This window comes from Caretta caretta, chromosome 4 (genome assembly GCF_965140235.1).
Source record: "Caretta caretta isolate rCarCar2 chromosome 4, rCarCar1.hap1, whole genome shotgun sequence".
In the NCBI taxonomy this organism is placed as follows: domain Eukaryota; kingdom Metazoa; phylum Chordata; order Testudines; family Cheloniidae; genus Caretta; species Caretta caretta.
In genome coordinates, this window is record NC_134209.1 from 20,850,665 (window position 1) to 20,877,689 (window position 27,025).

The 27,025-nt window shown below is 49.3% G+C and overlaps 1 protein-coding gene across 1 annotated transcript; it reads right to left on the reverse strand.

Annotated features, from left to right (window-relative positions):
- Positions 1-280: 280 nt before the first annotated feature.
- Positions 281-27,025, reverse strand: LOC125635425 (uncharacterized). Its single transcript, XM_075127445.1, has 25 exons — positions 26,837-27,025; positions 26,258-26,426; positions 22,907-23,132; positions 21,626-21,751; positions 20,551-20,775; positions 19,841-20,152; positions 18,604-18,816; positions 17,423-17,641; positions 16,073-16,288; positions 15,287-15,525; positions 14,403-14,532; positions 13,466-13,644; positions 12,343-12,523; positions 11,375-11,593; positions 9,980-10,163; positions 8,762-8,963; positions 8,520-8,684; positions 7,624-7,821; positions 6,518-7,064; positions 5,537-5,662; positions 4,600-4,707; positions 4,075-4,311; positions 2,903-3,419; positions 994-1,114; positions 281-359 (listed from the first exon to the last, which is right to left on the reverse strand). The coding sequence occupies exons 2-25, from the start codon at positions 26,420-26,422 to the stop codon at positions 327-329; spliced, it is 5,088 nt and encodes a 1,695-aa protein (XP_074983546.1). The 5' UTR covers positions 26,423-26,426; positions 26,837-27,025; the 3' UTR covers positions 281-326.

Sequence of the window (27,025 nt, forward strand, 5' to 3'; positions counted from 1 at the left end):
CAGCCCTACAGAGTTAAACTATAGACTCCCCCCAGTTACTCTTGTGAAAAGCAGTATCCTTACAAGGCAAGGCTGACCCTGGACTGCCAAAAGATCTACTGGCCACCCAATTGCATGTCCCTGTTACTCAGATGCAGGTTTTTAAATCACATCTGTACAAGTAGCCATATTTGCATCAGAACATCCATACCTGAAGAGGAGACACTGCCCAGGAATATTTACTGACCAGCATTCACACCAATACTAAGTGAGGAATTTGTGACTAAGACACTCAAGGGTTCTGCAAATGTTACTTTATTGAGAGAATTCAAGTTTCCAACATGAAGTTATTCTATCTTCATAGGAGTTACCAGCTCCTGCTGGAAGAAAAAAAGCGTTTGATTTTCGCGTTTGTTTGTATCCAGGAGGCAGAACTGGTCTCCCACATACAGCACTGTTAGTTGGCAAGTGGTGCCCTGTGCCTGAGGACCTGGCTAGTTTACTGCCCATGTGATCAACACATGCAGTTTTACTGTAAGTGAAGAGCTGCTGGCCCTTGGTTGGAGACTAAGAGGCTTCTTAGAGGCAAGCCTAAACAGTCTCCATTTCCAATCCTTGGAGCAATTAGGGCTCCAGGAGTCTATTTTTTAAGTGACCTGAGCAGTCTAGCAGCATTAGCCTTAGGGAGTGCTGCCCCTGTAGGCCTGAGCTTGGATGCCTAGTGGTCAGTGTCCCCCTGCCCCCAGTTTGGTGTAGTACAGCTTTCTCTAGTACAGGAAATAAACGCACCCCCTAAGCCACTTGGTCTTTTATAAGGGCATTGAGAAAGGTTGGATAAGTTCACAGGCACAATTTGGTCCTGTGCCAATGGAAGCAGTGCTCCTCCCCCACTCTAGAAAGTTTTAGTCCGATATCCCATGTGTGGTCTGCCTGAAAGGTAGGTCAGCCATGCATCCCATGGGCCTGACCAAGTCACAGGTGTTTGAGTCTAGAAGACTCCGGTTGCCTTCTCACCTGTTCTCTGTCATAGGCTTCATTGATGAAGGTCTCATTGTTTGTGAGGTTCTCTTCTTCCATGAGGTCGCTGTCCTTGTGGTAGCTGGTCAGAGTCTTAGAGGATGCTGTACTGGAGGTCCTGCATTAGGAGAGTAAACACTTCTCTAACTACAATGCAATGAAGTAAAACTGCTTCAGAACTGACAGCTGATCGGTTCCTAATGTTAAGAGCCTTGGACCAAAAATCTAGCATGAGAAAGGCTGTTCAGAATAGCAATTCAGGGACACCACACCACATGTAGCCCTGAGCGCAGGATGCCTTTGACAGTAGGGCCCCACACAGCAAGCTGAGTCATGGAAGCACTGGTAGAAGAGTGTTTGCCAAGGCCCATTCTAGACAGATGGGCCTCCTGTTGCCCCAAGGCGTTTTACCCTTCCCCATCACTGGCCATACAATCCTGCAGTAGGGATGGGCTTGGGGATGCTTGTAGGGTGTCAGGTTTAAAGCCTTTTGGTACATCATATTGCAAAAGGCTGGAGTCTAATGTATCAAAGCCCTCCCAATATGATCCCTGGGTTAAGTTGTCTAGCAAGATTGGTTGTTGCAGTCTTTAGAAGTACTCCTAGAGCTGCAGTTCTATTTACAGCTCTCCACAAAACAAGTATTTGTTTTTGCTCCAATACCATTGGTAAGAGCACATCTACATTTTGAGTTGGAGGTATAGTTAGCAGGTTACCTGTACCAGGCCTAGTACAGGTATGTCTCAAGATGGAGATCTAACAGCATATCTACATTAGAGGCAGAAGTTGTAGGTACTTTGCCTCAATTAGGGATTCAAACTTTATACCATTCTGTAGAGATACTGTTGGAGGTCTTTTTATGCCAGCTGAATTCAAGATAGTGCATAGTGTTAAGGGAACTAAGTTCCCAGTAGTGCCAGTGACCCCCTAGTGGTTGGCATACTGACACCAGTGGATCAATAAGTGTTGGTGGCCCATAACATTTTAGGAAGTGGTCTGCAGAAGCAGCTGGGAAAGGCCCTGCTGTATACTGCATGGAGTAGGCTCCTGTCAGGTTCACCTGGTCACCCTCTGACTTGGTGTGGTGTCTCCACAGGAAAGGAGAATGGGGGACAGATTAAGAGGCAAAGGAAGCAACCCATTCACAGCCCCTAGTCTGTGAGCCAGGTGATTTAGTGCTGTTTAAGAGGCTTGGATCTGACAAGCCTTGAGGGTGGCCTGGGGAAAGGCCAACAGCAGTACCTTTGCTATGGTGTGACTACAATATTTTAAGGCACCCAGCTTTACAGTTTAGAGCCATGCTTCTTGTATGTGGAAGGAGGAAACTTGACTCCATTACAATATTAACACCAAGGCTGTTCTGCTGCTAGATTCCATATTAGGGAAGAGGTAAGGAGCCCCAGCTGCAGGAGGCTTGTAAATTTGGAGACACTGAGAAAGCCTAACCTGGTATATGCTACAGGGGCTGTTTGGAGAGGTTCTTTCCCTTCAAAACTGTCCAAGGGACAGCCCCCTCCCCCAAACAAGGGTTTGTTTTCAATAGTTCATACTTGTGTAGGAAGCACCCATTAGCAACATGGTCCAGTGTGGGCAGCCAAGTTACAACTGCTTGCTAGGTGCGTAGATTCCTAGCCCCAGACGAGACAGATGACCACTTGTACAACACTAAGTTAGACCTCTTGTTTGTGCTTCATGAGCAGTTCAAACAGAGCATTGGAGGAATCCGAACCAGGCTTTCCTCAGTGCAGGCTGCTGTACGTGCACTGCACAGCAGTTACTTTCAAGAATGCTTACTACGGACATTTGGTGGAGTCAACAAGCTCCTATTACTGCTGACTGAACATTCAGGTAACCAGGGGGGAACAATTCTCATTATGAAGTCAGACAGAAAAAGGGAGAGTCTTACCTCTTTAGAGTGTGTTGCCGCCTCATGTAGACAAAAGCTCCCACCACTGCCATGACTATGAGCAAGACTACAGCTGTGCCTAAGATAATGGGACCAGTGGTAGATTTGACCTCTGTCTCTTCACAGTAATCACCACTGTACCCCAACATGCAGCTACACTTCACTCGGTCCTCTTCAATGGTACAGTCCCCTCTCATGTTACAGGTTTCACGGCTGCAAGGTTGGGGCTCTGGACCACTTTCAATGTTCTCAGGTGAAGTAGACGGTTCTGTGTATTCCCACATACTAGATACGGTGGTCCTGCTTTCTCTGTATGGGGGAGGTGTCTGTATAGCTGGGGTTTTTCTTCCAGGGTACTTTGTCCCTTTTGGGTGCAGGTATCTGGTTCCAGTGATAGGTCTTTTGGTGATTGTCTGGACACATGTTGGTGCTAGTACTTCCTCTTCCTTTCCAAAGCCTGGCTTTGCTGGAGTTGGGGCTGTTGTAGACCAGGGCTTCTCTCTGTCCAGGTATTTGCCTAGGAGGAGGAAATATAGTGTTGTTAGATCTAACAATGTCAAGAGCTAGTTTGGAGTTTAGTTGATCTTAAGTGGATTAAAGGATAAGCTCTCAGTATGGCTTGGGTAAGTGGGACAAGTAGGGGGAAGAGCTAAAGTTACCTGGGAGAATATACTGCATGAACATGTGGGACTTCTCACCTTGTCTGCCTGCAGTGAGGCAGACATCAGTGGCTCCTTGGTAGCCTCTTGGCAGTGCATCTAGGAGGGGTTTATTGTGTTTGGACAAGAGGTGGGGGCTATAGATCTATTAGAGTTCCAGGGGCATAGGAAGGGTCTTTCCTGCACCCCTTGAGCATCAAGGATCAGTGCTGCAATTTAGAGACATTGCTGCCTACCACCCTATTTCCTGTTGGAGAATGGATGCAGGTTTCACATAGTGATAGCAAGACCATAGTGATACCAAGGTACGTGTTTGATAGACATGAAGAGGACTACTAGACTAACTGACCAGTAGCTGGTTTAAGCTAACAGGACAAATTCCATCTCAGGGAATGGAGTAGGGAAGATTATGGATACTAACCCTAACCAAAGCAGAGGTTAGGGCATGAAATTAATGTTTACAGGATAAGTCTCTGGTGCCAGACCTCTAGATGTGCAGAAAGTGTTACTCACAAGCCAGCTCATCAGATCCATCCAAGCAGTCATTGTGGCCATCACAAGCTTGCTCCCTGGTAAAGCATTTCAGCTTATCTTTGCAGGCTTCAAGTGGTTCAGGGCACATCACAGCTCTAGTACATTTGGTACTGTGCTCCAGATGGTACCCGACAGTGCATTTGCAGACCCTTCCCTGATGGTTTGGCAAGCAGAGCTGGCTGCATCCCCCATTGTTCTCCGAACAGCCATTACTGCCTATGAATGAAAAAACAAACATGACACAAGAGTGACTACCATTCTTAAAGATGTCAGTCGTCTGAATGGAGGAGAGTCAGCAGGAGGTCCGGACTGGTGTCCCAGCTAGAACTCCTTTCTTCATATGTGCATCATTGCCTCAAATGGAGGGAGACCAAGGAGAGAGACAGACACAGGTAGACCAGCTTAGTGCCATGGAGACAGTCTCTGGAATCTACAGGAGAAAGTTTTAATTCTGGTTTTATCAGAATTTCACCCCTTTATACCATAGCAGAGTTTTAGACTCACCTTGTTGGGTGAACTTGCTGTAGATTTTTAGGTCCACAATCTTCTGGTCCACTTGAAACCACCAGTTTTCCATAAGTTCCAGTTTGCTATGCCACACTCTAGTTAAGCCTAGCAGACAGAAAGGACACTGATTCAGTGCTACAAGTCAGCTTTCCACGTGCACATTATACATGCAGGACCAACAGTGAGGGGTGCGTGCAGATATGGAATTCCTCCTAGGGTACAAGGCTCTGCTAGAAACAGACAGCTTGAGCCAGAAGTTCAAGAGGTCTCCTCTACACTTCAGGATGGGTCTGCAGGAAGACATCCAAAACTAGAACTGTCTCAGCTGGAGTGAGACCAAAGAATTTATGACACTAGGATGATCCAAAGGCCATACATAGAGCTTCTCTCCCTGCCTGCTCCCCCCCACCCCCCAAGGCAGGCTACATTAGGCACCACTTGCAGAAGTCCAATTTGTGCCATTAGAGTGCAGAGTTTTAGACTAGTGTCTAAAGGAAGAAGAGATGGAAGTTAGCTGACTATCCACCCCCCCCATCCTAACCTAGGAAAACCTCAACTGGAAGCCCAGTATGCTCTGGCAGGCAGCCAATATGCTCAAGCCAATCCAAGGTATTAAGGGAACTTGTTAAAGCCCACAAACACCAAGATGGATTAATTGGGCACTTCCCCACACTCAGTGGTATAAGCCAGGGATTGTGGGGAGAGGCTATAAAAAAAAAGACTAATTTAAAATTAAGACTGAGTTTGAATCTAGAGGCAAGTGATCCAAGATCATTGGTAGGCCCAGGACAGTGTGCTATCCATTTACAGCATTAGCTCCATATTGGAAAACAAAAGTCCCTATCTATTCTAAGAGCTGCTCTCCTTGGAGATGTTCCTTTTATTAGTTTAAGGGATGTTATGGAAGGGGTCTGTGTTATTGCAACTGGCTTACCATTGCGGGTAGTTGTCCAGACCATCATCCCTTCACCGGCTGCGAAGAGTGTGAGGCCATGCAGCCCTCCCCGAATTATCCTGAACCTGGAACCATCCAGCTGAATGCTTTCGACAACACCTTTTGCTACAAGAGGAAACATCTTGTTCAGGTTTCAGAGATGAAGATAGATGTAGCAATGTGTGACTGTCAGTTATCCAGCCAGGTTGGATTAAACATGTGAATCAAGAAGTGCCAATGAATACCATGTCTAAACCCTTAGACAACAGGGCACATGCTTGTGCCAAGTCACTAAGCTCGGGGGGAGGGGGGCAGTTCTGTTTGGGACTTATTTATAGAGGCTTGCAGGTAGCAGGCTAGTTTAATGTCCCTCAGAGTGAACTCACTGCTTTGCTCAGAGCCCTGGCCTTTCCACACATCCCATAAGTCAGTGTGCTGTACCAATATCTAGCCACATACCACATGGACATCCCTAGCAGCTGTGGCCACCAACTATTTGTCATGCTCCCAATTGAAAAACAAGACAAGAGACAAAATAAAGCAGTCTTATTCCATGCATTATTTGAAACAGGGCCATGTTAAAGTTCTGCAGTTTGCTTTTAGGATGCCAGTCCAGCAGTGGTGCAGCATACCACTTTACACAGCTATGCTGTAGTGGAGGGGACAGCCAAGCAGCATTTGGGTTACTAAGCTTGCAATTCTGAGCTGTGGTCTTGCCCTCTTCCACAGAGGAAGAGCAGGCACTCTGTTTGGCTAAGGCAATGCTTGCCTACAGGAATAGACATGTGCTGGAACCAGACTACATGGGTCTCAAATAAGCTCGAAAGAGGCCTTGCAGTGAACATGCTCTAGTGGTAAATTCTCCTGCAGCAGTGCGCTAACCATGGCGAGAGACTCCCTGCCCTGAAGAGTTTGCAGCTTAGTGGAGCCACATGGGCAAGTTCCTGTATTCTCCAGGAGAGCCAGGTCTCCCGTGCTTACCATGGTCAGCCCAGTAGAGCCGAGTGCCAGTGTCTCCAAAAGTTAGGCCAACTGGCCTTTGGGATTTCCTCCAGAGCACCTTTCTGCTGCTTCCATCCATGGATGCACACTCAATCTTCGGGCCAACACTATGGTTCTCCATACCCAAGTCAGCAAAGCACATCATGCTAGTAGGGGGGTGCAGTACAACCGAGACTGCGTGATAGAGCTCGTTGCTGATCAGCACAAGAGTGTAGCGGCCGTTTGAAGTTGCCACTCGAATATCTGGATTCTGGCTGTCGATCCAGTAGATGTTGCCACTCAGCCCGTCGAGGGCTAGAGATACCACAGTGCCCTCCACTGGCACCACTCCCTTCCAGGACAGCTTGCCAGAGTCCTTGATTCTCAGCCGCCTGATGTAGCCATCTTCCCGGTCAGCAAAGTAGAGGGCCTTATCCCGCACTGAGTAGTCTATGGCTGTCAAGTAGTTCACATTAGTGAGAGGGAAAACTCTGTGCTCAGGAAGAGTTGCCCCCCTGGCTGCAGAGGGCAGCTTTTTCAGGTACACCTGGAGTTAAAGACAAGATTAGTGAAATCTTAGTCCTGTTCTTTAAGTCTGAGCTTTACTGTAGGCTTTCCAGGCTCCTTGCTAGGGGTGGGGGGGAGAACATAGGACACATTCCTAGATCAGCCACTCAGTGTTCTATTCCTTGCAACTCTGAGGGACTAGATTTCACTTTCTGGACCAAGGTTTGGCAGATTATTGTTTAACACTAGGGTGGAGTCTAGTTCTTCCTGCTGGTATTGGGCTCACACAGGTGACTGACAGAATCTGAGTTCACTTGGCCAGTCATGCAGAAGTACATTCACATTGAGGAGCACACTAGGTTGTCTTTACTGGTGAGACTACTATAAAGCAAGCAAATTTATGAGTCAGCTTGCTGTTACTTTACAATATTAACACTGGAGCCATTTCTTGGCTCCTTCCAGGAAGCTGTGGGTTATAGAGTCTCCTAGGACAGAGCCATTGCAGGTTGTTACAGAATCCTCTCCAGTCATGTGTCTCAAAGGAGAGCTATCCTATGGGACATGCTTGTTTTCTGTCTGACCTTGTAGCAGAGTGGTACCTGAGTAATCACTGTTGGGGCAACCAGGAACATGAATGCTGAATCCTTAAGAGGAATGCAGTTCTTCTCATCAGCAAGCACTTCTCCAATTGGACACCGACAGCTTCCTTTGTGTTTTGGGTTCAGCAGACATAAGTGGGAGCAGCCAAGTTCCCGACAAGGGTTAGGGGCTGTTGGTTGTAGCACTTCATGCATTATCTAAAAGAAAGGCCTGGCAGTCAGTACTAGTAAGCAAAGCAGAGAGCCACCACAAGTGTCTCTACAATGCAAGCCCTCCATTTGCTTATGGTTCTCTCCTGCAACTATACACCAGAAAGGCCACCTGGGGTCCACAACAGGAAGAGATTAGTTTACATGGACCTTTGAGTGGAGGCCCAGCCAGGAGGGTAACTGGTGGGAGTGAGTTTGAGGAAATGAGAGAAGCATTTGGATTAGTCTGCTGGGGAAGAACCAGTGCAGAGAAAGACCTGTGCAGGGGTTAGCTGCTCCATGTTGGAGCTTGACACCAGTTGGCTTGAAGTTGTGTGTTCAGAGGAATCAGAGTTCCTGTGTGTCATATGAGGGGTCAGATGTTTGACTAGTTCTATGAATCACCACAGGTGTGGTGACTAAGGAATTAGGACTTGGAGCCCTTTTGAATGGCAACATGGGGGGTGGTTAAAGATTTCCCCCTAGATAGCTTGGCTCCCCTCCAAGAGGCCACCCCACCCTTTAGTAACACTATTATACCATGCCTCATGCACAGTTCCCAGGGAATTGTTTGGTCATTGGAAGTTAGCAGCAGGGGAGGTTGTGAGGAGGGAGAAGAGCCCTAAGGTTTGGGCTAGTGGGAGAGGGTGAGGGGAGAAGCATCTATGTATTGCACAGCTAGTTAGAGTCTGCTGCTTTGCAGGTACCTTTAGGCCATAGGGCTGCCCATGACGCTTGATCAGCACAGTCCTGTTCTTGCCAGTCTTTTTGTCCACTTTCTGCACAGTCCTGGTTTTCATATCAGACCAGTAGGTATCATCCTCAAACACAGCTACTGAGAAAGGGCTCTTGATCTGGGTCAGCTGGAACACCTAAGAGAGGTTAAGTCCATCAGATGTAGCAAGTCTGATGACAGGCAGGCCTGCCTCTAAAACCAGCTGCACCGTACCTTTATGCCAGTGCCATCCAGGTTGGCAGAGCCAATGCAGTGAAGCTTATCATCAGACCAGAAGATTTTCCAGCTCAGGAGGTCGACAGCTAAGCCAGTCGGCCAGCCCAGCCCTTCGTCAATGAGGATTTTCCTGTTGCTGCCATCCATGCCAGCTTGCTCTATTTGAGGTTTGTCCCCTATTTCAGACCAGTACATTAAGCTATACAATGAGGGTGGGGGGAAGAAAATAGATATTTCAGCCACTGTATCACATTGAAGAGATCTGTCTGCAAAAGCAAGTCTCATTACAATTTGCAACATAATAATTAGAGCAGATTTTCAGAGGGGTATGCATTGAAAGCAGACCATTTCCATTATCTGAACACTCTACTTTGCAGTATTTCTGATTTGGTGCTTTTAGCCACGTAACCCAGCCCAGCTGCTGCTGGAGAAAAGTGCTCTCTAAATGGCTCAAATTATTGTAATTGCAGAAAACTCTGACTCTCCAGAGCAGGAGCACATTTTGTCTAGACTAGGTAAGTGGTGTGTGCAGGGGCCAAACAGCTTTTTAAAAAAGCTCTGTACTACTGCTTACGTTAGAGGCAGACATGGGATGGCAATATACTGTTCATCCCATGCCCTGCAGCGGGGAAGGAGCATTCCTTCAGAGGATGAATTAAGCCAAGTCAAAGCTTGATGGAGTCTAGCTGTTTTGACTTGCTAGTTGCTTGTTCTCCTGCAATGAGGCAGCTATTACACAGGTAATCAGTGTTTAGTGTCACTGCATACCAGCAACAGAAAGCTTGACACTGCACTGAGCTCTGAAGGTCATTAGGAGCCAGTAGATGGTACTAATGCAGTACCCTTTCCTCTGCACTCCACCTGGTCCAGGGTGACTTGCAGTTATGGCTAGTCAGAGGCCGAGGAAGGCATAGTAGTGTTAGCAAGCTGTTCCGAACAGTACTGAGCTTAGGGATATATTCTCATCTCTGTACTAAACTTAATTGCCCGCATGGTGTGAGTTTACACTGCACCACCAGTGGCTACAGAGGGAGTTAGGCAAAACACTAGTTCATGTCCCATTGCATCTCAGGTTAGAGAGCTTAGTTTACAGGGGGAGGGAGAGGAGTCAGCCCATCTTCCATTACTGGACAGAGTTGAAGACTAGCAGGCCTATCTCCAGCTGGAAGGTGGCTGCTGTATTGTGAGGATGGGACAGGAGGACAGAGGCCTTACCCTTGCAGTGGTTGCAGAGCCAGTGAGCGAGGCTGATCCAAGTCTCCATCCAGAACCACGGTGTACTCTGGGTTGCCTCTCCAAGTAGCATTCAGCCAAGTGGCCAGCAGCTCTCCTGCTGTCCCATCTGTCCAGTAGAGATTCCTCCCAATCCAGTCCACTGCAATGCAGTCAGACTTGATGCCTGAAACCAAAGAGCCACTTATAGGTTAGTCTTTCTGAAGAGAACTGAGGAGGACAGGTATCCCTGCCAAGGTAGCCATGCCTGGGGGGGCAGAGAGGCTACATGGATTTTAGGAACTCTTCACTCATAGGGGGTCAGAGCACCAAAGCAGCTTTAAGGTTGACCTTCAAGGAAGGACAGATTAAGGTGAATGGAGCTCTGGGGTGCTGCCCTGCTTGCTTTGCCAGGCACTAGACAGTGTGCCAAGAAGGCGGCCAGCTTTGCTTTGCCAAGAGGCAGCTAGATGGAACATGCAGCCAGTAGTGTTGGTTTTACCCTGTCCAGGTTTCAGGTGGCTATAGGACTTGTGTGGCACATGAGAGCTGAGCATTGCTAAGAAGTCAGTGGGAACTACAGACCCTGAAGGATCTGGAAGCTGCAGGGGGTTTTGGCACTTGGAGTAAGTTTGTGATCATGGGCTAAACACACTGGTGGCCTGTCTGCCAAGTGAGATTGTGCCAGGTTTTAGTCATTCTGGCTTTCTGCACTAGGCCTATAAACAGATGTTCACAGCTTAGCTGCAATGTCAGGCTGTCTGCACTCAACCATCTGTGTTTTGGAAGTTCCTTTATAGGAAGGCTAGAAAATGCCACTTGATTTGGGAGCACAGTTCAGCAAGTTCTGGGGCTGTGGGACACTGGGTCCAGCGTTCAGGTTACTTTACCCTGACAGCAGCTAGTTCCTTTGCTGGGGCACCTGGTTTCTGTACTGGACAGACCATTTACAACTCTTAAAGAGCAATGAGACTGAATAGCTGACAAGCCGCACATGTCAGCCTGATTTAAGGGCCTTGGACATGTCAGGCCCAGTTGTCTCCAGTTAAGGGTAGGGGGAAGGAGAAGATCTGTCCCCCAATGCAGGCTATGCCACTTGGCTACAGACTCCACTTGGAGTAACTGCAGAGGCAGCAAGTAAATCTTGGGCAGTTCTCCAGAACAGGAGGCTGCTGAGGTACTGAAATTCAGCTGTGGCCCTGCTGTAACTAGTTCCTGCAGCCTGGGGAAAGTGAGAACAGGAGCTCAACTTGTCTAGGCTTTGCTTTCTTTGTGGTGCCATTTGAGGCAGGTCATCCTGTTTAGTCTGCAAACAAACAGCAATACCCTTCCTGCAGAAGCCAGCAGCTAGTAATCGCAGCAAGGTCTGAAGGGAAAGTTGAATCCTAGGCCCCCCACCTTTCACAAGTGTTCCTTTTTTCTGGGTGTTCATGGTTATCCATTTGATACTTTCTGCATTGAGATCCATCCAAAAGACCTTCTGCTCCACCAAGTCGTAGTCAAGAGAGAAGATGATCAGGTTCTTGTCAATCGTCATCAGGATGTCCTCTTTCAAACTCCTCAGCCCGTAGAGCAATAGCTCAGACTGGATTGCTACAAGCAATTTTGGCTCTGACCCTACAATCAGACAGAACCCCATAGGCAGGGGAGAGTTAGTTCCTCTAGACCCTGCTATTGTATCTTCTCCATCCCAGCCAGACCCCACTCCCAGCCTTGGGTAGGTATGTGAACAGCCTAAGCATAGCAAGGTGGTGGCTTCCTGGGAACTGGTGCTAAAAGACAGGACTTAGAGGACACTAAGGGAAAGTTGTGCTAACAGCCTGGAGACAAAGGGCCATGGAGTTCTGCAGCACTTCAGGCAGGGGGCCAGCCCTACAAGGGAGACTGTTCTGATGTTGCTGAGACCCCAGTGTGGAGGGATTCCCTCTGCCTCCAAGAGGTCAGGGTCAAAGCTGTACCCTAGGATCACCAGCTCCCTCTGGCAGGATTAAGGAAAAAGAGAAGCCCATGACCTGAAGCTAGCCTAGTTGTTCAGGACCAAGAATGATCAGGGCATGTGCAGAGTCCACTTCCCCTCTGAGCAGTATCAGAGTGGGAACAGGGGTCTGTGGGGCTTCAGGCTTCAAACAAGGACAGATTCCAGTGGGTTACCCTGGGGCTCAGGTCTCCCTGGCATGCTGGCTTGGTGGTGTTCCTTAGCCAGCTTGTACAGGGGCTACCAATATCAGACTAACCCCACTACACTGAAGATTGTAGAGGGAGGACTTTGGAGGAGATCTGCCCATGGAAGTCAGGTCCCTTGCCTGGGAAGGGCTCAGAGCCCTGTTTTGAGCACTGCAAGGAACTAAGGGTCATTGTGGTCTTACCAGTCACTTTACATGTGTGGGCATCTGGTTCCAGCAGGTAGCCTGGGTGACAGGTACAGCTGTAGGTGCCATTTGTATTGACACAGGTCTGACTGCATGGCTCATGCTCTTGGCACTCATTGATGTCTGTGCAGGACACTCTGTTGCTGCTCAGTTTGAATCCCCATTGGCAAGCACACCTCTGAAAGCAGGGAGAGTTGTCAGCTTGCCACTTTCCTCTAGCCAGTCAGGTTAGCAGAGTCCCCAGGGCATGGGCCATTTGGGACTCAGGCTTGCAGAGCCTACAGTAGGATCCACAGACAGGGGCCTAATGGATGTTAGGGCCAAGAGCACTAATGAGGTGCTTGGACCAGCCCCATTACTGGGGAAGGAGGGAATATGCTGCAACAGTGCTGGAGTGGCTGCCTTCCCTCCCCTCCTGCATGAGAGGAGGAGCAGCAGCGTTCCCTGCTTCCCCCCTTGGGAGCCCGAGGGAAAGCAAGGTAGGAGTTCAGCTGGTGCTGAGTGGGAGTGCCGAGCAGAGAATGGTGCCTCTTCAAGAGCCAGCTACTGTCAGACCCCCACTCTTTGCCCCAGCCCTGGGTGGGCAAGTGGAGCCACTGTCAAGTGGGTGCATTGAGGCCAGCTGGGGTCTGGAGCACAGTGCACTCTGGCCAGCCTCCCTGCTCAACAAGGTGCAGGAGCCAGATTTGCCAGCTACACCTGCTGGGGGTTCCCCACACTGGGGCTTGCTGGTATAAAAGAGGAACAGAAATACCCAAGTCCCAGTGTGGCCTTTGACTTTCAAATGCATGTTTAGCCTGGGCTGGACACTGACTCCCAGCAATACGGTTACATGGACATCTAGGTGGTTCAGTACTTGGAGAGGCAAGGCATTCTGCTCATGGGGAGGAGAATGTCAGGTGACTGGGTGTCAAGGCGTGGCCAACCAGAAGGCAGATACAAGACAGATTGGCTGCAGCCACACTCCGTGAGAGAGATGTGGGCTTGCTGGAGAATGACCACCAAGATTAGGTCTCCCATCCCCCTCCTGCCAATGGGAGAGCCAAGGAGGGTTAGTTTGTTCAGACCCTGCTGTACCAAAACTAGGCAATAGGAATTCCTTAGAGTTCCCTTTACTCACAGGTCCATTAGGTGACTGGTAGCAGATCTGAGAACAGGGTTTCTCACATGGAGACAGACACTTTCCACCTTCATCCGACCCATCTGTACAGTCCTTCTTGCCATTACAGACCAGGGTGTAGTTGAGACATTCATGAGTCCCACACTGGAATTCATGACTCTGGCACTTCTTCAGCTCACCTGAAGAGACATGGGTTTTTATTGGCCACCACCATAGGACAGATGGGGTGTGTTGATGCAGAGCTCGCTGCCCCATACTACACTGAGGAGCACATCACAAGAGCTTAGGTTAAATGGAGGCTTAAAACTTGTCATCCTGTGACAGGTCAAGAGGATGACAGCTATCTTAAAAATGGATTAAATGGCTCAGTAGTTAGAGGCCTACAGAACAGTAGGTTGTTTCCCAGTACCTGGTATATGTTACATCAATTTGTAGATGTACTACTGGCCTAATGTTTAAAGTGTCTGAAGTGTTACAATCCTAGAAATACTCTCCATTTAGTCATGGGCCAAACTCTGCTGCCTGTGGTCACAGATTAGACTGAGGGGAACATGAGACCCTGAGGTGAGGATACCAATTTGGCCTGGTGTTGTAGAGATCAGGTAGTTTTGAAAGCCAAATCTTGTTATTTGCACCATTTACATTTTAGCATTATTAATTTTGTACAATAGTTCAAGGCTGTAGTGTTTCTGGTTGTTTTCACTTGAATTTTAATTAACTTTCCTATTGTCCTTTGGATTGGTCCCTGCTGTAACAGGCAAGGCAGGTAGAGGAAGGGGGAACATACTAGTATTTAAATGCAGCCAGAAGTCTCACAAGATAAGTGAGCTAAGACCCAGACATGGAAGCTCTCCAAGTCTAAAGAGCATCTGTCAAAGCAACAGCTCTGGTGGTAGTGTCTCTTCCACTGTAGAAGCAGTTTTAAAAGCTGCCTTACATCCAGTTTCATCACTGCTATCTCTGCAGTCTTGCTCCCCATCACAGCGCCAGACATCTGGAACACACTGGTCTCCACTGCTGCAGGACCACTGCATTGTGCTGCACTGGAGTTTCTCACGCTCACAGTCCTGCAGATTAATCACACAGTGTTCTGTAGAGGCCCCCTAGGGACAGTCATAGCTTTGTAACCCTTGCTGGTCTGGAGTGTATCATATCTTAACCATGCCAGGATAGGGGTGGTTCCCCAGATGCCTTTTCCACCCCTCCCTCCCACAGGGTCATCCCCACACATTAAGGGCCAAGAGTCCTAGCTTAAGGACTTTTCAGAGGACTGAATTAGGAGCTTATGGTCCCCAGGAAGAGAATTCCTAAAAAAAACAGGAACATTAGCATCTAGGGCAGCAGTTAGCAGGGCTTTTTTTGGAGGCCCTATTTAAGCTTGCTCACTGTTTAGAGAAAGATAGTAAAGGGTCAGAGTGTTCCGCAACATCTGGCAGAAGATGAGCCATTTGCTAGATTTTGCCAGGGTTTTAGACTATGAAGAAAGTCCCCTGCCTCCCCCAATCTCATGCTTTGGGCAAAAACATCGGCCCCAGATACTGGACTACAGAAGGTCATGCTCTACTTTAGTATGTCCGATGCTCTGGGTTATAACTTATTCAGCTCATCCTTCAGCGCTTGAAGGACCAGGACAAACTGCTTTAGAAGAAAATGTTCAACTTCTCAGATCTCCCTCATCCCTTAAGTGTTATTGGCAGCTAGTCTATCAGCAGGTCTGAACTCAAAGGAGAGGACCCCAGTTCTGGGAGCATGCAGTGCTAGAAGTTTGCATTCCCCATCCAAGCCCCTGGTAAGTTATGTAGTAGCCTTTATTTCCAATACCTGCTCATCAGTGCCATCCTTGCAGTCTATATCCTCGTCACAGAGCCAGTCCTTCAGCACACACTCCCCACTTCTGGGGCACTTCACCTCCCCCAGGTGGCACAGCAGTGGCTTGGGGACTGCACAGTCCTCCTCATCAGAGCGGTCCTTGCAGTCATTGTCCCCATCACAGCGCATGGAGTAAGAGATGCATTGGCCACTCTTGCACTGGAATTCGGATTTGCTGCACTCTTCGTGAACTGCAAACCAGAGTAGTTTAGTCTAGCTGAGCTGGCTTCCCCAGAGTATATAGGGAGGATGCACTAGTACTTTCAGAGTATACTAGAATAGGCAGAGACATCAGCTACGTAACAGGAATTAAGTTTAGGGAAGCCCATGGTGGGGCAGCCTAGAAGGCTAATGAAGACTACTGCTATTAGGACAGCGTGAGTACTAATGCCATGTTCTGCATGGAAGCAGCTACATACTCCACCCCAGCTGAAGACTGGGGGGTGGGGGTGAATCCTGTTCCCAGCACCCACACTGGCTGCCTTGAGAAGAAGCCCTGTTTGTCTCTTGGGTCTCCACTACCAATCTCAGACACCATTGTCTTGGCTCACTTTAGAGATGCGTCATACCTGGTAAAGGGACTGTAGGGTTTCTATGCTTTTCTAGATGGTGTATTCCTCTAACATGCTGCTCAGAGGTACAAACCAGCCCTAATCCTCCTCTGCAGTACCTGGTGTAAGGGAATTATGTATTATGTCGTGAGCCAAGGAAACCCAAATGCATCTCTGCTGGTCTTACCGCAGCCCTGCTCATCTGCTTCGTCAAGGCAGTCTGGGTTGCCATCGCATAGCCAGCTCTCTGGGATGCAGCGCATGTTGCTGTCACAGCGTAGAGCACAGTCTTGGGTTGGCTTCCAGCAGCTGAGCTCATCTGAGCCATCTGGACATTGCTGCACGCCATCACAGTGATGTTTCTCCTCAATACACTTGTTCCCACTCAGACATTTAAAGGCTCCTGGGAGGAAGGGCACAGCATTAGCTGACCATGCATGTAGGCTCCCCGTCACTCAGTATGACTTTGCAATAGCTAGTCCTTTGCTATGCACTGAAGGATTCTACATGAGCGGGGCACCTAACCTCACTTGCATATAGACCAAGTGATGCAGGTAGCGGTGACAAAGCTGAAGAAGGTTGCTTCCCACAAGTTCCAGATACAGTTTTTTTTGGGGGGTGAATTATAACCACTAGGCATTTCTCTCCTTACACAGGAAGGCAGTCCTTGAGTCTCTGCCTGCCTGATTCTAGGTCATGGAAGAGATCTGCACCCCTAGACGGATGGAGATCATGGCCAACTCTCACCTGCTCTGCCACATGTGCTGAGCAGGATGTCTGCTCCCTCTAGTGCAGGAGTGAGGTTGGTCCATTGAAAGACAAAGCCTCACCCCACCCCTCTAGTATCCTGGGACCAGCAGGGCTACAATACTGCACACTTTAGTGTTACTGAAGTCCACAGCTCTTTGGAAGGGGATGCAGTGCTCAGGGGAGGTTAAAGTGTCACTAAAGACAACAGTATGCCCTCACTGATACATGCAGTCACTTGTGACCAAGACAAAACCAGCTCTAAGTCTGCAGGTCTAAAATCAGATGGGGGACTTCAGAGCCCCTTTCTGTAAGTTACTAACTGTAGTGCAGGAGTATCAGTGTTTTGACCAAGGTTTTCCTTGACTATCTGACACTGGAAGTAGGAAGCTGATTTTAGGATAATAGGCAAGGAAGTTTTGTTTGTGCCTCTGATGGGAGCTTGGCCTTCCTGCAGCAGAGGACAGCCCATGTTTAGATGTAACCCACCTGTCCTGGGTGTGGGGTTCTGTCCCATCTAGTGGCAGAGACCACTTAGTGAGAGATCAAATGAGTCTGCTCTACAGCCTTAGCTAAGAGCCAGTTGGCTTTTAGCTCATGCACCAAGCTCCAGAGGTCCCAGGGTTGATCCTACCTGCTGATGCCTGGGGTCTTTTGGTGCTGCACACACCTCCAAGTCTTTAATATGGAAGAAGACGAGGTTGTGGCTAATGGACACCACCTTGTCCTTTGCCTGTCACTCAATGGTTAGTGATGCTGCTATGTTTGAGCCCATGCAAACAGAGTTTACCTGGAGTGTCACACAACTGAGAACAGTCTTCTTCATCAGAGCCGTCCTTACAGTCTCTCTCCCCATCACACAGGTACTCGTGGGCAATGCACTCTGACCCATCTCTGCAAGGTATCCAGGTGCGGGGACAAGACAGAGGTGGCATGGCTGTTGTCTCCGTAACCACTGGGAGACCTGTGGTTCTGGCTGTGGGCTGTGGAAGAGTCACTGGCTCTGGAACTAGAGAGAGTCTTCAGGTTAGCTGGGACCCAGCTCAGCAAGGGAACCATGCTGCGCTTTGTTTCCCCTGCAGACCAAATACCACCCCCAGGACTGTCTGCTCTTGTGGGCCACAAGAGTTGGTATGAAGGACTTGAGCTCTCAGCCCTGTAAGACTGTTCGGTCCAGGGAACCTCACCCACCATGCCATGCTGCTCGTGAGTCAGCAGATGGAGCACGTGCTTCTTTCAAGAGCCAAGCGTAGCTGTATGGCAGCAGCAGGTGAAGGGCACCGCAGAAGGGTCTGCAGCATAGACAGGCCCCAGCTTGCTGTGCACTAAGTCGACCTACAGCACTCCATGCTCTAAGGCAGAGACCGGCCCATAGTGTTTGAGTGAGGGGTAGTGGCACTCCTAACCAGCTGGATCTGGAGCCCAGGTACTGGATGCTCTAGTCATGGTACTTTTACACTTAATTATCAGGCTCAGATTTAACTAGCAAGAGCCTGGATGACTAACACTGAGTCCGGAGGGGACTGTTTCCTGTACCAGACCATGCTGTTAAGGCACCAAGTGGAGCAGGGAGCTAGTCTGACAGGAAGACCAGGTGTTTAGTCTGCTTTCACAAGCAGCAAAAAAAGTTTCTCAGCTTCCCAGCAAGTCAGTGCTTGGCTAGAGCCAGGTCTCTAGCCTTTGTGTGAGACATGGATCACTGATGGCTCCAAGTTACCCTGTCACTTAAAGCTTCTCCAAGTTATGCCAGCAAGAGTGATCTTACAAGGGCTGCTCTGGTAGCTGAGGATCAGACAGATCCCAGGGGAACCCCCCCAATACCCAGCCAGCTTTCAGTAGCTAAGATGCTTCAGTGCTGGAAAGTTCTGCTTGAGGGTCTGGGACTGCTCTGCCAGCAGTAACCAGCGCCAGTAATGCAGCAGGTACAGGCTAGTTGAATCCATTCATTCCAGGAGCCATGCAAAAGCTTACCTGTCTCCAGTCGCATGGCCAAGAATGGTACTACTTTCTGTATATTGGCTTCTTCCACAACGGTAACAGGCTCCATTGTTCTTCTGTCCCACAACAGGAGAGAGGTCTTGTTGACAGACACCAGGTAGGGTTCATAGGCAGCGGCTATCCCATACATCCAGCTGGTCTTCAGAGTATCTTTCTGATGCTTGGCAAGGCTCAGAACTTGCAGGCCTGCATGACAGATCAGTGCTAGACTGTCCTTTTAGACAGGAGGCTGCCCATTAGGCTAGTGCCTGTCAGGCATGTGCACCCAAGGGAGCCCATGTATTGTTTTAAAGCCATTTGCTTGGTATGTTTAGTGGTTGCCAGCACTCCAGTAGGTGCTGCTCCATCACTGTTGCTTCCTTCCCACTGCTTAAGGAATGGAGCACTAAATGGTTAGCTACCAGGAGACAGTGGAGGTGGATTGAGTGCCCCTTGGGATTCAGGAAAGGCAAGCTAGCAGGTTCCTTATACATGAGGCTGCAAGATGCCTTTTTATAGGCTATGGTGTCCTGGTATTTTATCTACCAGACAACCCTGCACATCTAATGGGACTGAAGTAAGATATCCCCATGTTCTGGGCATGGAATGGTCACTGAGTGGGTTTGAGCCTTCAGCTGATATTTAGAGGCCTCATCTGCCAGTGGATCAAGTTCTCAAACTTTCTTCATTAGCAGCCAATGGCTTCCTAAGACAGTCCTAGCCATTTTGCAGGGGGCAGATAGCAGAAAAAAAAACCTTGTAGCATTAGGGGACTTCACCTATCCAGCATAGCTGGTGGGAATCAAAGCTTGTCCTTCACTAGATCTTAGGGAAGAGGGCTCTTTAGGTAACACCCCAGACCCTCTGTGCTGCTGCCTGCAGACCAAGATAAGGTCTTTGGCCTCATGCAGCATGTCTCCGGCTGCTAACCTCAGGGCATCTAGACAAACCAATGCTACCCTTGCAAGCTTCTGTACAAGAGTGGCACTTACTGGCCTGGGCTAGCCATTGGCGTGTCAGCACAGGTGCTTACTGCTAGTGATCTTTGAGCCAAGGTTGCTGTTAAGGTGAAACAGTTTAGGAATCTTACTGTGTTTCCTCCCCCACTACAGAGTTGAGCCCCTTGGTAAATGTTCACTGTTAAGGGTCAAGATCATGAGTCTAAGCCATCAGCCTTGCTATGTCAGTTTCAATACCATTTTTAGACCACTAGTCTAAATTCAGCTCTTACCCAGGTCTTTTGAACTCCAGAGGATGCTGAAGGCCTGTGTGTCCAGAGCGATTTCAATGTCTCCTGACCAGGTTTCATTCCAGGCATCATGCACATCACCTCCAGCCAGGTTCATCTGCTGGAGGGGTTTCCCATTCTCAAGCCAATAGAGGGTTGCTCTCTGCCAGTCTAGAAACTGGTGTGTGATGATGCTCTTGGAATGGTAGAGCACGCTGGTTGCCATGCCAATGAATCGGGTAACTCGGATGTCAGTTCTGTCACACGTCAGCCAATAGATGTCACCGGACGGTAGATCAACAGCAGCTGAGCAAACTGCAGGAAGAATCACTTCAGTGACCAGCAACTCAGAGGCACATTTAGACTCTCTGCAGCACCAGCCACAGACTAGTCTTAGCTTCCCCCAGGCCGCCTCCTTTTCCCCTCAAGGAGTGGGAGGGGGAACAAGGTTCTGTATTGGCCCCCTAAAGTCAGGGCCTGGTTTCCCCTTGCCAGAAGGGGATGGCAGTTGAGAGGCCATCTCTCCTGCAGTGGGGAAGCCAGGTCCAGGGGGTTTGGCACTTCCAAGGTTTGGGTGAATTGGTAGAAAGGAATGGCTAAAAAGCCACAGGAATATTCTGTTAAAAGCCAGAAACTGAAGGTAGTTAGGCATGGGACATTGGTCTGGTTTGTTGTATGATTTGTAAAGTGCATGTTCAGATTCAGCATCTCACCTGGCAGCCCGGTTTGGATGGCTTCTTTCCTTCGTGGGTGCTTACTGAAGCGCATCAGGTCCCCTTCATCATCTGTCCAGTAGAGGAAGTGTCTTTTCCAGTCGACATCCTGCAGGTGGATGCTATGTGGCCACTCCAGCACCAGGGTGCTCTTTAGAGCCAAACCCTTTGGGTCCACTTGTAGTAAGTGGATCATTTTGTCAGTTGAATACAGGAAGGTCAGCTCTGGGGAACAGGTTGGTGCCAGGGTTAGATTGCCATGCATGAGTGAAACGATGCTAGCCTATTAGATGTTAAAAAGCGGAATATCCTAACCCCATCCAGATACAAGCTATCTGCAGTCTCTTGAGCAGGGTGATGAAACTCAGCCCCTCCTAGAGATGATCAGGTTTGGTTTCTTCGGAACCAAGATGATCTCCTGAAGAATGCTCCCTTCTAAAGCACAGGGGACCCCCCCCTTTGCCAACTGCAGCTGGGTGAGGTGTTGGGGGAGTTCCAAGCTATCTAGGGCAAAGACTTCAGCTGAAAGCCATAAGCTAGCCAGTGCAGCAGGAGCTCCTCTAGGAGTGAGGCACTTGAGTGCACAGCACTATTCTGTATTAGCCTCAGTTGCCAGAGGGGTTTAAGTTTAAGTGGTCCATGTGGGGTGGTCACAGCAGCTTATATTCCAGGTGGCCAGGCATGGATCCTAGCCAGATCACAACCTGGAGACATGGCTCTTGTCTCCTAGCTCGACATGGATGATCCAACACCATCCTAGTTATGGCTACTGCCCAGTCCCTTGGCAGCAGCTGGGGGAGTTGCCAGAGGGGTCAGATGTAAGAGCTCTGTGCCCTACAGCTCCCTCTCAGAGGTTCATGCCCTTCACCCCATGCTGGAGCATCCTCTCCCCTTTAGAGAGGTCAGTGGCTTGGAGCACTGACTGGCCAGGTGGTGGCCAGTGTTGGGATGGGAGAGCTGGGTCCTGTGGGCGACACCATGCAGGTCGTGCATTGCTAGTCTGATGGCCTCCCAAGGCAGCTGCTGAGTTAAAAAAAATTTAAGACAACTTCCATGTTTAGAGCCACAAGCCTACCTGCACACTTGCCAGAAGTCAGAAGGTGAGTACCTTCTGGACAAGCACACTTATAGCCCTTTGGATGGACAGGTGACAACAGGCAGATGTGACTACACAGTCCTGGAGCACATGCAGTTGTGTTCCCTAGAGAGCAAGGCAGTTGGTATTAGATTACTGACAATATTAAGATTGAGAGATTTGCCTAGAGTCATTGGCTGTGGATTATTCTCTGGACTCCTATGATAGAGGAAACCTACTAGAGAGTCTTGGGACCTTCTTGCTCCAGCAACTGACAGCTTGTCTTGGAGCAGTGCTTCACTGGCCAGCCCAGAAGCCCACAAATGTTTCCTCTGGGCCACTCAGGCTGTCACCTACAGCCAGCCAAACCCTGCTGTCTTCTCAGCTGCACTGCTGAAGCATGCAGACCTCCTAGCCACCTTGGCCTAGTAAGGACTTCCGTCAAGCTTTGAAGATTTGACCTGATGTCTGGAGGATGGCCAGTGAGTCTTTGGGCCCCAGTTCTCAGGTGGGCCCCATTCTTGCTCTTGGGGCAGGGATGGGGTGAAAAGGGGTTCAAAGTGGGCTCCCCCTTGTTGTGTCTGTGCAAGTTTGGAGCAGCTCAGAGGCTGCTCCAGGGCCTCATGGGAGGCTTTACAGTGGACCCCTTGGGGCCCCACCTGCAGCAAGTACATCTCTGAGCATCCTCCTCCAACTCCCACCAGGAGTCAGAATAGGTGTAGCAGAGTCTGCCCATGTCCCTGACCTGCCTTCTTTGCCAGGAGCTAGGAGAAGGCCCTGCACAGAGCACTTGTGGTATCCCTACTCAGGCATGGCCTTCCCATGCCCTGTAAGCCCCACCCCACCAGAAGGCTTTGGGGTCATTGACAGACCAGTGATTTACTGAGTAGTCAGATCAGAATGGTCTTCATACCTCATCTGAAGCTGCCCAATGCCTAGTTGATCTTTTGGGGAAAGGAACCCTTTCCATTAACAGGGGAGCAACAGGACTGGAGTGACTAGTTAAAGCTTTCAGTCACTTCCTGCACTGAGGGTCACCATATGGGAGCTACTCTGTTAGAGCAGTGAGCTGAATTGAAGTAGTGTTGTTTGCCACTCAGCAGGTTACCATGATGGATACTAGGTGCCAGGCTCTGCATTGCTGTAGAATTGGTGAAGCTAGCAGCATCGTGACCAAGTTGCTGCAGCATAGCTGGATTCCACACACCGCCCTGCCCCCCCCCCCCCCCCCACACACACACACACCACAGTTGTGGGGGAAAGCAGTCTGCTCAAACTTACTTGGAGGCTGTTGGAGTTCATGCAGCACAGTGAATGCAGAGATGGAGGTGTTCACCAGCACCACTGTCTCCCCTGGTGAGCTGCGGGAAGCAGAGAGGAGTTTTTCTTGGTCTGCCCAGAAGAACCAGTTCTCAAACACCATGAGACCCAAAGGGTCCTGATCTTTCAGTAAGATCTCTGGAAAGGAATATCGCCCACTGCCATCCACTTTTATGGTTTCTATGGACTGAAAAGACAGGTTGATTGAGAAGTCAGTACTGGGGTACCACAACAGCTCTCCAGGATGAGCAGTATTCAGTGATGCAGTCATTACTCTATAAAGCACATTTATATTGTCTGAACAGGAGGAAGTTGTGGCATGTCTTTTCACTAGTGTTTGTAGCAAGCTCCATGGACAGTTTAGTTTTGCCCAGAAGTTTTGAACCTCAGATCTGCAGGCTGCTCTAGTTCATGCGAGATCTAGTAATCCTGCAGAGACACAATCACACCTGGTCTCTTGCTGGGAGAGTTTGCAAGTGTCCCGTGAGCTAGTTACCTTGGAAGAGAAGCTATTTGTAGAGCAGAGTACACAGGGCCATCCCTAGCTGTTTAGGGCCCTATGCAGCCCCCCTGGGGCAGTGTGGGGCCCCAGGCCTCTGTGGGGGGACCCACCCCCCGCAGCACTTACCAGCAGTGCAGCTGTGGCTGGGTTGCTGCACTTCCCACTGCTGGTGAGTGCAGCCCCAGCTCTGCTGCAGAGCTCAGAGGAGTTGGGGCAGGGCTGGGGCCCTGGGGAAGAGCTGGAGCAGCATGCAGGTCACCAGGAAATTTGGTGCCCCATGCAGCTGCATACAGGGAAGGATGGCCCTGAGAGTACAAGGCCTTCAGAGCTATACGAGTTAGAATGGTGTCTGTATAATGTAGAAGGGAAGGTGGAGTGATCTTTCTTGCCCTTAACCACCCCTTTACTGCAGAGGTCTTTTAGTAGACAGTTTAAACTAGCCTTGCATGCCTGATCCCAGGCACTCCTATTTAATAGGAAGGCTCATGCTACTTCACCCCTATGTTCGCCATTTGTATATGGTTAGGATACCTCACAAGGAACACTTGGGGTTTTGAATGACACATTTTGTACAATCTGCTGATCCTGTGGAAGTGTCTAACTGCATGTAAAGTTATGAAAATTTGCTATAGGATTGTTCCTGAAATACACTAATTCTGGGTAATGCCTACACACCATTTTGGCAGAGGCTTGCTGGCATGCCAGCAAGGTGCTAAAGAGCCATTACCTACTTAATGGTCCATTCACCAGTAGGGGGAAGAAATTTACATTGCAGGAACAGTCTCAAACCTTGTGTCCACATGGGACAGTCACCATGACTCAGCAAGGATGTTTCTAGCACAAGTGGACTTAAAGGGGAAGAGAGGTGCAATCAAAGAGTCTCCTTCCATCTCTGCTCATGAGAGCAGTGAGCTCAGAACTGAGCAAAGGGAGTAGCCATCCTAGGCTGGAAAGGGAGGCAGCCCGAGACATTTTGCTTTTAAGTTCATTTAGGGATCTAGATAAACTGGAGAAAGTCTAAAATAAATCACATGAAATTCAATAGGACAAATGTAAAGTACTCCACTTAGGAAGGAACAATCAGTTGCATACATATGAAATGGAAAGGACTGCCTAGGAAGGAGTACTGCAGAAAGGGATCTGGGGGTCATAGTGGGTCACAAGCTAAATACGAGTCAAGTGTAACACTGTTGCAAAAAAGCCATGAACATCATTCGGGCTGTATTAGCAGGAGTGTTGTAAGCAAGACACGAGCAGTAATTCTGCTCTGTGCTGATTGGGCCTCATCTGGAGTGATGTGTCCAGTTCTGGGCACCACATTTCAGGAAAAATGGAGACAATCCAAAGAGCAACATAAAAGGATTAAAGGTCTAGAAAAAAGTGACCGAGAAGGGACATGACAGTTTTCAAAGTACATAAAAGGTTGTTACAAGGAGGAGGGAGGGAGGAAAAATATTCTCCTTAACCTTTGAGGATAGGACAAGAAGCAATGGGCTTAAATTGCAGCAAGGGAGCTTTAGGTTGGGCATTGGAGGGGGGGGGAGAGACCTTTGTGTCAGAGTGGTTAAGCCAGGGGTGACCAGCCTGTGGCTCCAGAGCCACATGGGGCTCTTCAGAGGTTAATATGGGCTCCTTGTATAGCCAGACTCTGGGGCTAGAGCTACAGGTGCCAACTTCCCAGTGTGCTGGGGTGTGGGGTGCTCACTGCTCACCCCCTGGCTGTGCCACATGCCCTGCCCCCAATCCACCCCTTTCCCTGAGCCTGCTGTGCCCTTGTTCCTCCCCCTCCCGAGCCTCCTGCACATCTGGAAACAGCTGATTGGGAGGCACGGGGATGGAGGGGGAGGTGCTGATCAGCAGGGCAGCTGGTGGGCAGGAGGCGCTGGGAGCCAGGGGGAGCTGCTGATGTATTACTGTGGCTCTTTGGCAATGTACATTGGTAAATTCTGCCTCCTTCTCCTGTGCAGGTTGGCCACCCTTGGGTTAAGTCCTGGAATAAATTGCCTAGGGAGATTCCACAACCTCCATCATTGTCTAACCCGCTCTTAAAAAACCTCCAAACACCGTCAGGGATGGCCTGGATGATACTTTAGTCTTGTCCCCTGCCCTCCTGGCAAGGCTAGATGATGTCTCAAGGTCCCTTCCATAAATGATGATTAGCTTGCTTGTGTCATCTTGCTGTGTTTGTAATGAATCTGGATTTACACTTGCAATCACTTCAAAACCAGTTGAACTGGAGCAACAGATTTCATTGAAACCAGTGTGTTTAAAAAGGGTTTCAGAATCTCCACTGGGGCTGGCAAGTCTGGTGCCACACCACCCACAGTTGGACGGGAGTGTGCACTGTCCAGGGTCCTGACCAGCACAAGGGCACATTTTGGGGAAGCCAGGCTGGGACTGGGCATATGTCTGTGTCACCCTGTATGTAATTTGGGAGTGACTTGTCAGAGCACTTATTTGGCTAGGAGTACATTTGCATGCTGAAGGCTGTGTATGATCAGACACTGGAGGGGTTGCGGCTCACCAGCCGAGCAGTGTAAAAGGCATCCCAGGCAGGAGATCTGAAAGGGACCCTGCAATCCCGATAGCACCCTGGGGAATGTCACACCCTGGCAGAGTGGCTTAAAACAAAGTTTAGAAATTTCATCAAGTAGTAACTTATCTTCAGGCTCCTTTCCCCAGAGAAAGCAAGGCCCAGAAGTCAGTAGTCTTTTAGTGACCTGCCAGGGTTAAACTCCTTGGGACAGCCAGCTATTTATGAAGCTGGTCCAATCAGTTATTGGAAACAGGAGCTAGAGATCTCCCTGTACCTCCTTATACTCGCTGATCCAGTACAGTCTGCCAGTTATGGAATCCAGAGTCAGTCCCAAAGGTTCTTCCATGGGGACAACAGCAAGCACTTGTCTGTCAGAGCCATCCATTCCTGCTGCCTCAATCATCGTCCTGCCCTTCTCACCGTGATTCACCCAGTACATGTACCTGCGAGGAAGGTTACAGGACAATGCTCAGTATTGTGTTCTGGCTTGCTAGAAGCTATTTGCTTGCAGAGGTAATCATGATGCATACTCAGGCTGCTCTAGGGTGAGAACCATGCAGGTAGATTGATATCCCAGAGCTCTAGGCTTGTTCCCTTATCAAGGAGATGGCTCACATTCCAAGTGCCCTTGACACTGCTTCATACTGGTGCTTACAGCTGTTCTGTTGGCATGATGCAAAGAAGTGCTCACCAGTGCTCTTACTAGCTAGGAGTGGGACTTCTAGTGACTTGTGCACTCATGGTTTCCAACAGTCTTCGAGGAAGAATAAAGCACCCAAGATGGAAGCTTAGAGGTTAAAGCAGGCCAATCCAGACTGCTGTAGAGTGGTTCTTGCCCACATCTGGTTCTCACCTTTTTGCTGGATACACAGTCAGCTGCTCAGGTACCAAGTTCTTCTCTAGCACCTTGATGTATCCCCGGCCATCACTTAGACCAGCACAGATTGTCTGGGGGTGGCTGCTGGCCCAGTACACCTGCCCTGTGAACCAGTCTACAGATATGCTGTTCACACCACGGACATCTAAGAGACAAAGGATTGTT

What these genes read in the sequence shown, in the direction of transcription:
- LOC125635425 (XM_075127445.1), bottom strand. Translation starts at nt 26,422, where the DNA reads ATGTACTGGGTGAATCACGGTGAGAAGGGCAGGACGATGATTGAGGCA. An exon ending in CAGCAAGTTCACCCAACAAG is followed by an intron (nt 4,312 to 4,599) that starts GTGAGTCTAAAA and finishes TTTCATTCATAG; the next exon opens with GCAGTAATGGCTGTTCGGAG. An exon ending in AAGCCTATGACAGAGAACAG is followed by an intron (nt 360 to 993) that starts GTGAGAAGGCAA and finishes TTTTTCTTCCAG; the next exon opens with CAGGAGCTGGTAACTCCTAT.